At 37.5% G+C, this 16,114-nt stretch overlaps 2 protein-coding genes across 2 annotated transcripts in view; both read right to left on the bottom strand.

Annotated features, from left to right (window-relative positions):
- The window catches only part of LOC146475818 (complex I assembly factor ACAD9, mitochondrial-like), a 48,745-nt gene extending 40,377 nt beyond the window's left edge, over positions 1 to 8,368 (bottom strand). Inside the window, exons 1-7 of the mRNA XM_085115511.1 lie at positions 7,986 to 8,368; positions 6,367 to 6,463; positions 4,579 to 4,680; positions 3,724 to 3,830; positions 2,462 to 2,562; positions 1,964 to 2,042; positions 532 to 603 (exon numbers count right to left, since the gene is read on the bottom strand). Coding sequence (XP_084971637.1) covers positions 532 to 603; positions 1,964 to 2,042; positions 2,462 to 2,562; positions 3,724 to 3,830; positions 4,579 to 4,680; positions 6,367 to 6,463; positions 7,986 to 8,123 — 696 coding nt within the window. The 5' untranslated portion in view covers positions 8,124 to 8,368. The remainder of the gene's footprint in view (positions 1 to 531; positions 604 to 1,963; positions 2,043 to 2,461; positions 2,563 to 3,723; positions 3,831 to 4,578; positions 4,681 to 6,366; positions 6,464 to 7,985) is intronic.
- A 1,627-nt stretch (positions 8,369 to 9,995) lies between these two features.
- On the bottom strand, positions 9,996 to 15,319 carry LOC146475817 (large ribosomal subunit protein eL20-like). The gene is made up of 5 exons (XM_085115499.1): positions 15,232 to 15,319; positions 13,235 to 13,414; positions 12,476 to 12,605; positions 11,069 to 11,178; positions 9,996 to 10,142 (listed from the first exon to the last, which is right to left on the bottom strand). The coding sequence occupies exons 1-5, from the start codon at positions 15,247 to 15,249 to the stop codon at positions 10,050 to 10,052; spliced, it is 531 nt and encodes a 176-aa protein (XP_084971625.1). The 5' UTR covers positions 15,250 to 15,319; the 3' UTR covers positions 9,996 to 10,049.
- Positions 15,320 to 16,114: the final 795 nt, after the last annotated feature.

The following is a 16,114-nucleotide window of genomic DNA, read 5'->3' as shown; positions in this document are numbered from 1 at the left end:
GTACCATCAGAATGTACACCTTTATTTGTTGTTCACTTTGTATACAAACATTGACTTTTCTTAATGCCTGGCAGCTGATTCCTTTAACTGTTTCAATTTCTTTCTTTCCTCTAGTTTTTAAAGGGACAGTATCACGCTATTTTTAGTAACACATTGAAAATCGGAAAGACGCTATTTGGTTGATAGCAGCCAAGATATAATGACAAAATGCCATTAAAAGACTATCAGAATGCAAAGAAACTATCCACAGATATTTTCGCCAGCAGATGACCAAGATAGACAAGGGTTCAAATTTGAAAACGTCTGGCGGACGTTTTCAAATTTCGCTGTTGTAACGCACTAAAAATGGCCAGTTGTACTATATTTTGGTTCAACCTTTCGTCTTAGAATCAGTATTAATGTTTCTTTAAATGAGCGATTGAGAAATTAATTAACACAGCGTTCAAAGTTTAAATTTAGTGAATTTTGGCCAAATATCATGATATCTCCCATCGATCTCCCATGATACTACTGTTAAAAGAAAAAGCCTACCTTGTCATCTACATAATCAGTCCTGGCAAACACAGTCAGCACTTCAGCCAAGCCACCATTAGAAATCCAGATCTGAATATTAAAGAAGACAAATAAATATCTTTTCACAGTACCCCTAAATATCTTTGTTCGTTTTTATTTAATATTTTATGGCTTACAAAGCTGCAGGTTTAATTCTCGGCCCAACTAGCACTTAATAATAATTATTGTGCTTTTAACACTGCTAAGGGTAAATGTTTCGTTGATCAAATAGGCGTTGCCTCGTAGTTGACAGATTTGTTTGATGACAGAGTCATGATTGACATAAATTATATACATTAGGTTATTGTGTTTTTAAAACCAGTTTTCAGTAGAATCGAAGTGAGAAAGACATTTTAGTCTGTTTTGTTAAACCCACTTACCTGGAGAATCTGTCTATTAAACTTGCTCACCTACAAAAGCTGTTGGACTCTGTTCAAGGCCCTGCTAACCCATAAAGTGCGACTGATACAATTCAAGTCGAAATTCAAGTTTTATGAATTTAGCTACGAGATAAAGATTTATTTGCGTTTGTTCTGATTGCGAATTATAAATGTATTTCTTTTAGATCGAATAATCATTAAACTTTGGCTTGATATTATGCGGTTTGTGGTGGTTTTCTGAGCTAGCCAGTTCCATGTGCGACAGTAAATAAAAGTCATTTATTTTCTATTTGAAACAAATTGGAGGAAAATCAATTAAATAATTATAAACATGTGTTTGATAAAAATCATGGCCCAACCTGATTTAACAACTTACAGTATGAGACAACAAAATCAAACAACTGAAGAAGGCGTTGGGATAAACCATTACCGGCTGATAATTTCAGGAGAAATAGAATGAAAGTTAAACCGAATAAGTGCGTTTAGACTAATATTTAGGCAATAAATGCAAGGAAACGGTGGTTTGTTTCAGTAATATTTCGATATAATTCTATATCATCGTCAGACTAGGTGACAATGCGGTAGCTAAAGTTTAAATACTAAAAGGGTGGTAAATTAGCATCAATAGGCATGTGAGAAGGAAATAAGTAAAAAACAAAAAGAGAAAAACTGTCATGAGAATAAGCAGAGTTCTCTGCTGGCCTTCAAGTTTTATATCGAAATATTACTGAAACAAACCACCGTTTCCTTGCATTTATTGCCTAAATATTAGTCTAAATGCACTTATTTGGTTTAACTTTCGTTCTATTTCACGTTGGGATAACATTTGAAATAATTTGTTCCGAAAAACTATTTGCTATGGGTCAGTAATTTTTTTTATCATTATTGAATAAATGTCTTTAGTTACAATACCTTCTCTACCTTTTGGAAACGTGATAAGCCTGGCTTGCATGATTCTTTCTATTCTAGATGCTGTCTGGTTTTAATGAATTTTTGCATACTGATTTGACTAAAAAAAATTGATTAGTAACCTTTGAGCCATTGAGAAGAAAGTGTTTGCCATCATCACTTAATGTAGCTCTTGTCTGGATGGACGCAGCATCGCTTCCACTGCAAAGGCGAATCAAATAAACAAGTCAATTAAGCTAATAATTTGCACTTAACTCTAAGTGATGTCAATTACATAATATATCAAACACGAGGGAGAGTATTTCCTCCGATTTCCAAACACAGAAGTAGGTTGGAAAAACGAGGTGCAGCTGAGATTTTTTAACCAACTTCGAGGTGTTTGGAAATAGGAGGAAACACCCTTTCGAGTGTTTGATATAGCTTCTCAAACTATTGATAATTCTTGGAGAAATTCGAAGCAAAAGTTCACAAAATTTTATGATAATTAAGATCACATTTTCTAAACCTCCTTCACGGTAGTGATTTGCTTTGTTTTGGCTTGATGAATTATTAAATAAATGAGTTTGAGAAATACTGTATACTGCATCCTTGTCATGACGTTGTTTCTTATTTGATATTACCTTGATGGTTCCGTAAGACAAAATGCGGCAATGTGTTCACCAGAGGCTAATCTGGGTAGGTACCTCCTTTTCTGTTCATCATTTCCACAAATGAGAATGCCCTGGTACATGAAATATTGCTGCAATAAGTATTGACTACAAACAGCCATTAATGTTTTTTTTCGGTTTAAATTGAAGAAAACATCTCAGAGAGAGGAAAACACATGAGACTCATTTGAAGCGTCAACTACAGAGCATGGATTTACACACATGAGCCAGTCTTGCACTCCACAGGCGAAGATCCAGAAAATCCAGAAAGAGGGGCCAAGAAATTGTAGGGAGAATGCAAGAGCCACCCCCTCCCTTCAAGCACAATGAAAAAAAAATTCACATTCATACAAATTCTGCTATGCATTAAGGCTTAGGAAGAAGGACTAAATAATACCAAAGTATTTTTACGTGGTTTATCACTATGTGGGAAAAGCAGATTTTAGCAAGGGCTGTTGGAATCGAAAAAGAAAATTGGGGGTAATCACGCATTTATCAGGGATTATAATTTAGCCGTAATAATCCAAAAAAGCAGTAAAATACAAAGCAATGTTTGGCTTTTTTTTCTTCGTATAATTGAAACTTTATTATCTCTGAAAATGCATGGTTACCCCCAATTTTCTTTTTGGATATCGAGAGCGCTGGCAAAGTTCTGCTTTCTCTGAATAGTTTCAAACTGCGTGAAAATATCCCTGTGTTAGTAGGTGCAGATGCACAGAATGTATGTGCAGTAGCAAAGGTAGGCATCATCCTTAAGGGGATTTTTTAAAATGATTGATTGCATAATACCATGTGAAAGATGGTTACAACAACTTTTTAAAGAGATAAGAAGAAAGGGGGACTGTGGCTCCCTCACCCCCCCCCCCCCCCATCCTCCCAAATACGTTCCTGCTCCATTTCCACAATGAGTGAATATAATATCCAGGAGGTACATAACCTCTCAAGGGGGTTATATCTCCAAGGAAAAATATATTCTACCTGAGGACTATAACAGTACCTGTATGGGAATATTTATATAGATTACTTCAAAGAATAAAATACATAATTTTATTAAATGGAGAAGATTTATGTCTGATGAGAATGAATATACCATTATTGGTACTGCCTGGCATTTTAATGGCTCGTTTGTCCTCCCCAGGGGCTGGCCTGGGTGGGGAGGGGCGGGGGAGATTGACAGAGCTGGAAATGACTGATACATATTAAATAATCTACAGATTAAAATAGTATTCACAAACCTTTAAACCAATTGACTGATGGGCCATTAGAGTCACTGTAATGCTGGCATCTACAGAGAAAGCTTCACAAACTCGAGCATAGTTAGTGTTTAGAAGACCAAGACCGCCTGAAACCCAACAGCAACAACAATAATTCACCAATGCATCAGATCGTTTTTCAGCCAAAAAAAAAAGAGTAAAGTATGCTAAGTTTATAAAACCCTTTAAGTCTTAATAGTGATCAGCATCAAATTTCTCCTTACAATATCACTGCTTGATCAAACATACAGGTTAGGAGAATAAAGGAAATGATCATCAACAGTAAAAAGGGGATCAGGGATGACATAGTGGTGAAAGCACTTGCATCCCACCAATGTGGCCTGGGTTCAATTCCCGGAGTCGACACCACATGTGAGATGAGTTTGTTGCTGGCTCTTATGTTCCTGCTCCGAAGGTTTTTCTCTGGATTCTCCGGTTTTTCTCCTTCCACGATATTTTTAAACCAACATTTCCAAATTCCAATTTGACCTGGAGACAGTGGATGAAAGACCCCGGGATGAAAGAGCCACTCAGAAACTCCTATTTACTGGTATTTTTATTATTTATTATTAGTATATGTGCAATCAAATGGTGACGAGTGAAATTAGGAAATAATTTCACGCGCATTTAAATTCTAATAATTTCCCGAACCTAACTTGGCCATTCACATTAAGTGGTATTTGGTTATCTGAACAACATTTTAATTAAGACCAAAAATGGAAATTAAGCTGTTGACAACAATTTTTCGAGTTTGTTGAGTTCCCATAAAGTTTGTAATTAAAACACTGTTCTCATTTCAATCACTCCTAATAAAATTCAGATGTAGAAATATCCCACCATACTCCTCTGGGATCTGAAGACCAAACAACCCAAGTTCCCTCAGTCCTTGCAAAACATCCTGAGGGATTTTAGCATCTTTGTCAATCTGGGCTGAATCCACTGTGAATTATAAGAAAATTTTATAGCTTTGGTGAGTATAATTAAGTCATCCAAGCAAAGTGCAAATTTAAGACCCGGGGTTGGGGGGGGGGGGGGACTCTCAAATGAAAGGGGCGTTGATGCTTGTCGTCCCATTTAGGACTGTAAATTTTGGATGTTGGTCTCACTTAAGGTGTTCTGGGCAAAACACCATTATATTTAGCCGTGAAGGTCTCGTTTAGGGTTGCACACGAAATGTCGCTGTATTTTTTATGTCTGTTTTAAAATGGTCTCTTTTAGGGGTCAAAAACAGCTCGGGCCATGCCCAGATATTTGGTCTCCTTAAGGGGTTTAATTCAAAATTTTTGACGAGCATCCCTGCCCCTTTCAAATGAGAGTCTACCCCCCCAGGATTTAAGACCAATAATATTATCCATACTCTCCCCATGGAAGGTTTTTTGTTTTGCACCCCCTATTCCCCAAGGAAATTCCAGTTTAGCTTCATACTTTGCTTCTAAAATTTTGACTCCTTAGACACCCTCCCCCTAGGAATTTCCAATAACCTTCCATGGGGTGGGTATGGATTTTTTTCTGGAACTGCACATTAAAACTCAGCGTATGGTTTACACTGTCTTGCGCTATGACTGTATACTTAACTAATAAACACTTACTTATCGCTTGGTGTAGATGCATACATATACCTGCCAACTTTTTCGGAGTCAAATACATGAGATTTTCGTCTCGTCATGACTGGGATTTCCGAAAACGTCCCAGCCACTTCCGCAGATTTTCAACTATTTTCCGACCTTTGAACACTTCTGATTTGAACGGATTGTAGACGTTTGAAAGCTTTTGCAAACATTTTAGTTTGTTGTAATACAGTTAGGACACAACGTCAACATTAAGCGCCCTTCCAGGGGAAATTTAATTGAATTTTTGTCATTAATCGTGTAAAAGGACAACTCGTCCGGATTTGTAAGTCAGGCGTGAGAAATTGTCCTTGATGCGTGAGATTGATGTCTTTAGTCTGCAGGCGTGAGACTCACGCATAATGCATGAGAGTTGGCAGGTATATGCATATCACCACATTTGAAGCTTTAATGGACTGAGTGTGCAAAGAAAACATATCATGTATGTCACGTTGATTTTTTATTATGTCTCTCAGTTAGAATGCGTGGTGTCAGATTGGCCAATTTTGCTGGCCGTATTTCCACTGAAAGTTGTTCCTTTCCTGCACAACCGACTAACTTCAGAGATATAATAAATATCTTGGAAAAGCTTTGTTATTCTGAACACTCCTGCCACTTATATGACACCAATAATTTCTGACTGACAAAGACAGCTTGCCAACAGTTTTTTAACAAATCATAATTATTTATCGTTATAAAAATATGACACGAAAAGTAAGACAGCCTTAGAAACACAATCATGTAAGTATACTGGAACATTTGTATACATTTTTTCTTCAATGACTAACATATACACTTATCAGTCCAGAAAGGCACCTGTTACCCTGAATTTGGGTACTTCATATAAAACAGGCCTTTTGTCGTTTCATATCATGATGACTTTCATGTTTGACAGAATTATGTGTGCTTTAGTGAGAATTAAGGTTAGGGGACACCTTGTGGTGTCTATCATACAGTTCATGAATCTCATTAGCATGCATTTCTGGACATATCTCAACATATACATTCATTCCAGTACCTTTTTCCTCAAAATACTTCTCTACGGGTTCAACAAGCATGTTCAGAGTTGACAGCTGCTCTTCGTTCAAAGGTTCCGGAAAAGGAAAAACTTTCTCCTATGATAAAACAAGATAACTGAAATGCATTGATCATCATCATCATCATCATCGTCATCATCATCATCATCATCATCATCATCATCATCATCATCGGCACTACCTCCACTGCCTGAATGGCATCTAAATAAATTTTTTAGGTCTTTAAACCCTAACCCAAACTCAGACCACAATACATCACTGACATATAGCCTGCAAATTCCCAAGGCTACCCATGCTCAGTCAGCCAGAGCTTGATCTGCATCTGAAGTGCTACGTTACACGAGGGTTGTCCAATACACCCGAAATTAGTTGAATCGTCTAGAGGATGAAGTCAATTTGACTCACGGGAACAAGGTTCGTCATTGTTAGATGAATGACCTACCACAAGCACATGCTTCAAATCAATTCCATAAAGGCTCATCTTGCAGCCTTAAGATTTTGCAACCTGAGTTCTGGTGAGTCAAATTGTCTGGATTTATAGATCACAACTCAACTCAGGTTGGGTGTATATGGACACGGATTGTGTTAAATAATAATAATAATAATAATAATAATAATAATAATAATAATAATAATAATAATAATAATAATAATAATAATAATAATTACATATCGAACAACAGTTTTAGTTACCTACTTTACATTGTAAAGGCTCACAATTTCCAGTTTCAGGTGAGAAGATAGATGTATGTGTAAATACAGTTACACTCAATTTATTTAATATTTCCAACCCAAATGGTAAAATTTGTGACCCTGAGTTTTTAACCCATTTTGATGCATTTTGTCCAATCACAGGCAAGCAAAAATACATGATGAAATTATAAAGTGGAGACCACCCTCTGAGTACAAGTACCATCACACAACCACTACCAGCCGTGCCATTACCATCTCCATAACAACCATCATCATTGTCATCATCGTCATCATTAACCAAATGAATCACCATTTTTGGTAGCCTGCGAATACAGCCGCCTCTCATCACTAACGCCCCTCGGGGACCGGGATGATGAGAGGCAGCTGTATTCGCAGGCTACATTTTTGGCCTTCATGCCATACTCTGCTGGTTGGCAACTGTACATAGACTAGACGTTCCACTCAAAGGGAAGTTAGGAAACTATTTTCACTTGTTCATCGTACGCTTGAACATCATGATTTTATTTAAGATTACTTTTCTAGCAGGTAACCTTACAGAAGTTTCATAGATGTTCTATGATTTCAAATTGAATAAATTTTTATTCTTTGATCCCTTGTTGTAAATAAAGTCAGTGACAAAAATTTACTATGAAGACTTTTTTCCTCCGTTTGTAACTTAAGTATCACCAATTTATTACGTACCACGTGAAAAAATTTAAGCTTGACAACAATACTTCACAGTGATATGTTAACGCTATATATATATTGCAATTTCTTTTACCTGCTAATATTCTAATTTTTAAAGTTGTTTCCTTACTTTCAGATGAGCACAATATAGGGCAAGCTATAAATGCTTGTTACGACAAAACATTACCGATTTCAAAAACTGGAAAAAGTCTTCCCCTACCTTGTTAATACGACCAAGAAAAAGATCCTTGGCGAAAGTCGAGCTTGGCTTCGACGTGTGAAGGAAACAGCGAAGAAATGGCGTGTTCACGACATTACAAACCCTTAGAATTTGCTTGCTAGCTCTCAACGAAAACATATCGCCGGTATTTTCTTCACGCTCAATCAAAATGAAATTTACATGGCGAACAAAATATAAACGCACGGAGTCACCTTGAATGACCCACAAAAACACCTTTGGACCCGCCTCAGGTTCTCCCCTTTTTTTCGGTCGGTTCAATGCTTTACAGCAGCTGATTTTGTGTCGGCTTTGATCAATCAAAAAAGCCTATAAAAATAAACGATTTTGACGATAAATGAATCAGCTTTTAATGGAGTTCGTTTTCCAAGTTATAACGAGGGAGGTTAACGTTTCTCTGTGAAATTCCCCGCGATATAAAGTTTGTGAGATGTGTTATCCGAACTCGTTCCCAGGCTCCAAAGTCACGCAAATGATTATTCAATTTACGATTTAGATTTTTGTTTTGAAAAATATAAAGCTTTGCATTACTCAAACAGAAGGTCACACCAGTATCAAGAGGAAAACGGAATATCGTTAAACTGGCAGCCACAGTGAATGACCTATCTCACCCATATAGTGACAAAAAAGGTAGCTCCGATCCTCCCTTTCTGGTCCCCTTTCTGAGAAATAAAGATGGAGAGACCCTGGGGAGCAAGGTTGATCTGCTGGTAGTTAAAGGATTGGCCAGTGCACTGTGGACCCTGTTTGCAACTTGGAGGGGTGGGTGTGGGGGTGAGGATCAGGCAGGTGCGTAAACATTTAGGGGCTGTTTCCATGGAGGTAGGAAGATCCTAGCACTAGGAAGATCCTAGAGGGCGGATCATCCTAGCGCCATATGTTTTCTCTATTCAGTTAACATGCAAAAAGTTGTACTTGGCCCTAGTGCTAGGATCTTTCTAGAGATAGGAACTTCCTAGCTGAGAGATAGGAAGATCCTAGAACCATGTAAACTACCTTCGCTAGAAAGATCCTAGTACTAGGGACAAAAAGAACAAACATGGCGGCAGCTGGGTGTTCAGCTCCTCAAGGCCGATAGTTATCCTTCTTTTCCGTCTCCACTTGGTAACACTTCGGCCGAAATTTCTGCATGTAAAGCAAACGAAAAGTTTTTCCACCTTCTCGGATCTTCCTAGTTCTAGGATCTTCCTCCCTCCATGTAAACAGCCCCTCACTTGCATTGATTTTGCCCGTTTCATCGCATCCCACCAAAACCAACAACATTATTCTTAATCAGGGTTTGGAAGTATTACGGCTTGTACTGTTCACCCTACAGGAAAAGATGGTGGCTGTACATTTTACAACAATATTTTGCGAACCTAACACATTAAACAGGCACAAAGAAAGCCAAATGTTTGGTGAAATTTCTCCCAGCACTCACACCATTGTGTATGCTACAGTTTTAGAACATTCCTGTTATGAACGTATTAAGGGTTTTGCGCACGCTAAGAATCATGCGTAAATGTACATGTTGTCATCTTTTGTGCGGCAGATTGAACTGTCTGATCTCTCTCAAATCAGCCAGACTTGAAATCAGATGGATGCATCTCTGGCTGTAAAGTCTACCTTGTTGAAAGAGATTTTGCAGACTGCAAAAAAAAAAATAAAAATTAAAACTAATGCTGTCTGACGTTTCGATGTTATTTCCATCAAGGCAAAGTGACAGTCACTTTGCCTTGATAATGATGAATGTAACGTCGAAACATCGTATATTAGTTTTAATCTTCTACTGAAGTTTTTCAGTAAAACCACAAGTTATAACGATGCAAAAAAAATAATAACTGTACATAAAGAATATGACTTGAAACAGTGGATAAATCCCTAAACAACAAATGGAATGCCACTGGCTGATGCGTTAAACCACTTCATCTTTATCCACTTTTTCAATAACAAGGCACATGTTGCTTAGAACTAAACTGCACTATTAAAGGTAAAATAAGAACACAGAAAGTATTGTGTTAACAGATCAATTTATTTTTTGCTTCCCAGTGCTATTTCACATCATCTTTAAAAGAATGTGTTGGGACGCTTGGCCACAAATTTGGACTTGTAATGAGACTTGATGATACGATGCGGCAGAGGGAACTTGATCTTTGAATTCTGTAAAAACACACAGATACGACAGTAAACATACAGAGAATTCAACCACACACTGACATTCCTAAAACACCTCTTCCATACTTTTCCTTTCAAACCACTTTCCACAGATTTTCACCTTGACACAAAGACAAAGTCATGCCTGAAATCTGTTCCCTACACTCAATGCAGAGTTTTGATTAAAACATTGCCATCCAGCTTGGGCTGCCCGCATACTAATGTGTTTTCAAAACACCCTGTTCTCGCTTAACTGAAAACACATCAAAAGTTTTTGCGCCCACAACAAGGTCTTTGTAGTGTTTTGCCCCACCCATAGTAAAATGCTGGAGTGTGCTCATATACAACAAGTACATGCACAGTACATGTAAAGGTTACAACCATCAGTACACACAACAAACAGATGCACCATCATATTTGTGTCATTTTGTGCAACAATGTTTTTAAAAGCCTCCATTCTCACTGTATAATACACTAGGGCTCCGTTTGCAAAATTTCCAATCTGGAGAACATTTTTTGGTGAAAACAATTGGCATTTTGTTATTGTTTTAGTGTGGATGCAAGGCCAAGCACACAAATTTTCAAATAATATTAACTAATGCCTCTATATTATAAAGGCACTAGTGAATTTTTTGGATGAGGCCTTAAGGCTAAAACTGGTCTATTGACAGAGTTGACAAATTAATTATGAAACAACTGTTACATTTCAACAATATATTCTTTTCCACATCTGAAATTTGAGTGATGATTGAAGTTATTAATACTTTGACAGATTAACTTGGGATAATTACCTGGCTTTAGTCAATTCTAAATATTATGTTTAAAAAGCAATTTCTGAGCTCCAGAGGCTGGCTTTAGTATGACTAAGCCAGAACATAGAACTACACTATCCATACAAACTTATCTCTTAAAAGTTCACATATAACACTTACATGCAGCTGCTTGACATGTGGCCTTCTGCATTTGCTGGCAGGAATCACATCAACTTTCATGATCTGAATGCTAGATCCACGTGCACGATGCCTGGCAGCCATGTCACGATCTATGCATTAAAAGATGGTCAGATAATTATAAGCATTTACAAACTCCATCAACCATCCAACTGTGCGTTTAGACAAGCAATGTGTCTAGGGGTATGCCAGCGATATTGATAACAGCTAGGCACCAGAGAAATCCATGGCTAGTACAAGTGGAATCCAAGCCTACTTTGACAGTGATCATTCACCATGCTGGAGGAAAAAACCCCATGTTTCTTTTGTTCAACAAAGTGCCACAATCTAGTCCCAGTGCAAGAGTCTCAATAAGTTTTGAAGTGTCAGAGCTTGCCAAAGTCGGCAGCAGCCTGACAAAATTCTCACACATTATAAGAGAAAATCAAAGAAGATACATATATCTTATATCTACCCAAATGTTTGTAAAGGCGGCCAATGGAAACTGGGGTGCTTTTTGTGAAAGGACACAGAATCATAGGTTTTATGGCTAGGAAAAGGCCTGGAATGATGCAAAACAGAAAAGAAAGGAAAGAGGAAAGTAGACTGACTATGAACAGTCCCTTATTTTCCTTGTGAGAGACAATCTTTGCATGCACTCACATGATTTGCTCGCTTTACAATATAATTATGTACAATATGTGACTATGCTTAACACTATTCTTTTTTCTTCCTTTCCTTGAACTCGCCTTGAATAGCTTGATAGCTACCTGTGCGTTCTCAAGTCTCTGTACAGTCAACTCCCTTTATTACGGACACCCTTGGGACCCAGAATCAGTGTCCTTAATGGTGAGAGTCTGTAATAACGGGAATTTATTTCAGTCAAACATCTGTAACTTATTTTTGCCGCAGATTCAGCTGCTGTCCGTATTATTGGGGTGTCCGCAACAGCGAGGTGTCCACAAGACGAGAGTTGACTGTATGTTATTTTATTATTTATCCAATAAAGTTGTTGTTATAGAAACGATTTGGAAATACATGAGACAAGAAATGTAAGTGATAGAAACCGACGTTTCAGTGCATCTTGTGCCATTATCAAGGTTACATAATTAATGATAAAAAAGGCAGTTTGTGAATAGGCTTAGTTGAAAGCAAATTTGCATAGATAAGCAAATTGGCACTTGGCACTTAGCACATTTCTATGCAAATTCGCTTTCAACTTAGCCTATTCACAAACCACCTTTTTTATCACTAATTATGTAACCTTGATAATGGCGCAAGATGCACTGAAACGTTGGTTTCTATCACTTACACTTCTGGTCTTAAGTTGTTGTTGTTACTATCCAAACACACACAAATCTGATAGTAAACATATGTTTCATATGCTTGTGCACTCATTTTATTACTTACAACAAGATGTAACAGCACCAGCCACAGTCATGTCACGGTACTCCCGGTACATGTTATGGGTTCCACTGCGAGAGTCATAGCGCAACCAAACACCAAAGTTCTTGATCTGCAGGGGCTTCTTCTCGTAAATCTGTCAGCAAACAAGCACACAGACTCTATCTACAAGTTTAAATCACTTGCGAAGCAATTTTTCAAGCACCAGTGAATTCAGTTTCTTTGACCTATCGTATGATCTATTTAATATTAGTATAAATCTACTAGCGTTCTATCACGAATGCTGTTCTCTTATTGGCTACGCTACTCACTATCTATTCTGTTGTAGATAGTGAGTAGAGTGAGTAGCCTAGTAATGTGCGGTTGTCAACAAAACGGCGGCCGCTTCTTCGCGTTTTCGAGGTGTCTGTGAAGAGGATTTATTGTTAAGTTTTGAACGACTAGTAGATTTATACTAATACAATTAGATTATTCACTCTCAATTTCTATCACGTGATAGTTGATTTGGGCTTCACCCTCATCAACTATCATGCGATAGCAATTTTGAGCCCATAATCTAATTGTTAAGTACTGTTGTAGTGTGATCTGTTGTATTGGATTTTACCCTAGAGTCTATTTATTATTTAATCAGGACTCTGTTTAAACTAGCTTCTTATTAGCTAAATCAGATGCTCCTGTATAAATAAATAAACTCTGAGCATGTGGTATAAAAACATGACAGTTACTCTACGTTCATGTTCACAGTTTTACGCTGGCGGTACATACCCGTTTACAAGAAACAATCTCTCCATTCGATTTCTTGATCTTCTTTAACTTGGAACAAAAATACCAGTATTTAGATTTGGCTACAACCTCGTCAGGGCCAAAAATCCTCATTTTGTAGAGTGGTGGAGAGGGGTTCTTCTCACTTGGCAGCGCCCTGCCAATGATTTCATATTCTTTGACCTGAAATTGAGATCAAACACAACACAATAAAGTTAAGATAGTATTATCCAAGTGAGAGCTTAGAACTACGAAAAAAGTCTATGATGTAATTTTAAGTAGATTTGCCTGACTCCCAACCTTTTGCTAATTGAATTTCTATGTTACATTTTTGTTTATATATAAATGTATTGTAGTTCTGGTGACTGTGTATATTCAGGGTTTGAGACTAATGGTAGACAACTTGCCACAGACTGGTAAAAATTTAAATTTTGGCTAATAGGTTTTGTGCTATCACTAGCTATTTTAGCTAGTAAAAATTGTAAAGCACTGCAGTGCTGCACAGAAAACAAAGATGCAAATTATTCAAAAGCAAACCAAGAAAACAAGACCTATGTTACAGTAGGTCACTTTTTGTGTAGTATACAAATGTCAATTTGAAATTTCAATTGGAAACAATACAATTTCTAAACAGTGAAAAAATCTTTACAGTTGTGGGAGATTTTTCTTAATAATTATTGCATATCTAATAAAAGATGTCTGACTTCCCTCCATCCCCTTTTCATAAAACAAGGCAGTGACACAGTGGCTAGTATAAATTTTGTTTTGGCTAGTGAAATCAGACCTGTTACTAGCTACTGGGCTAGTGAGCTAAAACATTAGCCTTGGGTGCCAGTTACTAGTTCGGCTGTTCAACCCCTGGGCTACAGGAGACTTCTGTGAGCTAAAACCGTTAAACTAGGTTCGTGTGACAAACACCCACTGTTAGGATTTGAATGTTGATGAGTAGATACATGTATGTGTAAAGGGCGATTTACACGGTATAACTTTGTTGCATGCGACAGGCTTACGACAGGTCTATGACACAAATTGTTTCATGCAAATCAAACCTACAACTCGCCTATGACTGTCGTGTATGTCACAAAAAATGTCAAGGATTTTAAAACATGTTTTTAAATCCTATGGCAATCGTAGGTTAAGGCAATGTCGAATGACGAGAGTTGTGGGCAATTTTTTGCATGACCCAAGCAGCGCGCACTCTACAAATCGCATTCAACAGTCGTAGGCAAAAGTTGTACCGACTAAATCATCCTTAAAAGAAATGTGATGTTAGGTTTAAGCCTGGTGAATAATGATAGACTACATGTATACCTGTGTCATTGACTGAAAAAATTCATCTACCATTTATTCACCAGGCATAAAACATAACATTATGTTTCTTTCACCGAATCCCAGTCTTGTTGCAATTTTAAAACACTGAAAAGCCAGCGATCCCAAATATATAGCAACTATTCTTTTAGTGTTCCTGTTATACTACAGTCTATGCAACATGCAACTATAAATATAATTATACAATTTTATAACATTGGAAAGAAAACACCAATTACACCAAAGCAAAATCAGAGCAGTGTTAAGACGTTCAAATAACTAACTATTAAAACTAAGGTAAGAGGTTTATCAGTTGCCTTCAAAACATCTGAATCGATCGCGACGAGTATGAGTACGGCGATTTAGCGGCGACTGTATATAATCAGAATTTTAAATGTCTAGCAAACTTTCATTTAACGAAGCTTTTTACGCCTCTGGTACAATTTAATATAAAAATTAAAATATGGCAAGAAATATTTAGTGTGAGAACGTGTCGCAATGTTGAACACATATAAGTTTCTATCTGGAATCGGCCTTCGAAGAGACCGAAATTGTACGCGGAATGAACCATAAATTCAACGAAAAATGACAAAAATGAAAGCACTAGTAAGTTGACGCTCTACTCTCGGTAAAACAAGTAGTCTCTTGCCGCTATAAAGTATATTAAGCCGGCAAATTTTAATCTTAGTTACCTCTCCGCGAACTTTCATTTTGAACACGAGGGAAGAAGAGAAAGAGCTTGGCGCTGCTGGGGGTAATATGGCGTCGCGCAAGGCCTGCTGGTTCTCACTACCAATCTTCTCTCATAGGAGTGCAAGCAAGCGAGAACCGCGGGCACATACCTCAGGTTAGGGGACCAAATAGTCTCCTTCCTGAAAACTCCGCATAGTCTTCACATGATTCGCTCTCCACAATACTTGAGTTATGTGGCTTGCTTGTACTGCTTGACTAACTTGAGATACTTTACGTACTCGAAATGCTTTACTTACGCTCCTGCTTGAGATGCATGACTTGCTAGAGGCACTTTGCTCAATGAGGTGTTTGGTTTACTTGAGACATGTAAGTAAGTAAGTAAGTAAGTGACTTTATTTTACGAGGGTAACACGTGACAGTAACTACAATTACTGATTAACTTGTGGCCCTCTAAAAACAACTACAAAAATAAAAAATAATGAAATAAGAAAACTAGCGATAGATTACTATTAGCAATAAATAGGAGTACCCAACAACCCTTTTAAGGAAATTAATCGTATGTTACACTAAACACTAGCTGAGTGTCCCTACGTCAATCTTGGTTACTATTTAACGTTCCTGGGAAAAAAATACCCGCTCTTCACTGCCAGCGAGCAAGGCTTTAAGAAATGAAAATCCCAGCCCGGCAGCTGTAAGTGTGGTGTTTGTCAACTAGCCAGCAAGCAAGTCAGCTTATAGGTACGCAGCATCTTCCTGAGACTTAATTTGTTTATATATTTTTGTGTCATCAGCAAACATGACAACATGGCTCGTTAGGACCAAATCGGGCAATTTATTTACATAGATGAGAAACTAGTAACATCAGGGTTAAAATGGAGCCCT

The sequence above is a fragment of the Pavona decussata genome, unplaced genomic scaffold (assembly GCF_977016875.1).
Source record: "Pavona decussata unplaced genomic scaffold, jaPavDecu1.1 SCAFFOLD_83, whole genome shotgun sequence".
NCBI classification, from domain to species: Eukaryota; Metazoa; Cnidaria; class Anthozoa; order Scleractinia; family Agariciidae; genus Pavona; species Pavona decussata.
The sequence above is the reverse complement of the archived record's forward strand: the minus strand, read 5'-3'. Positions and strand labels throughout refer to the sequence as shown.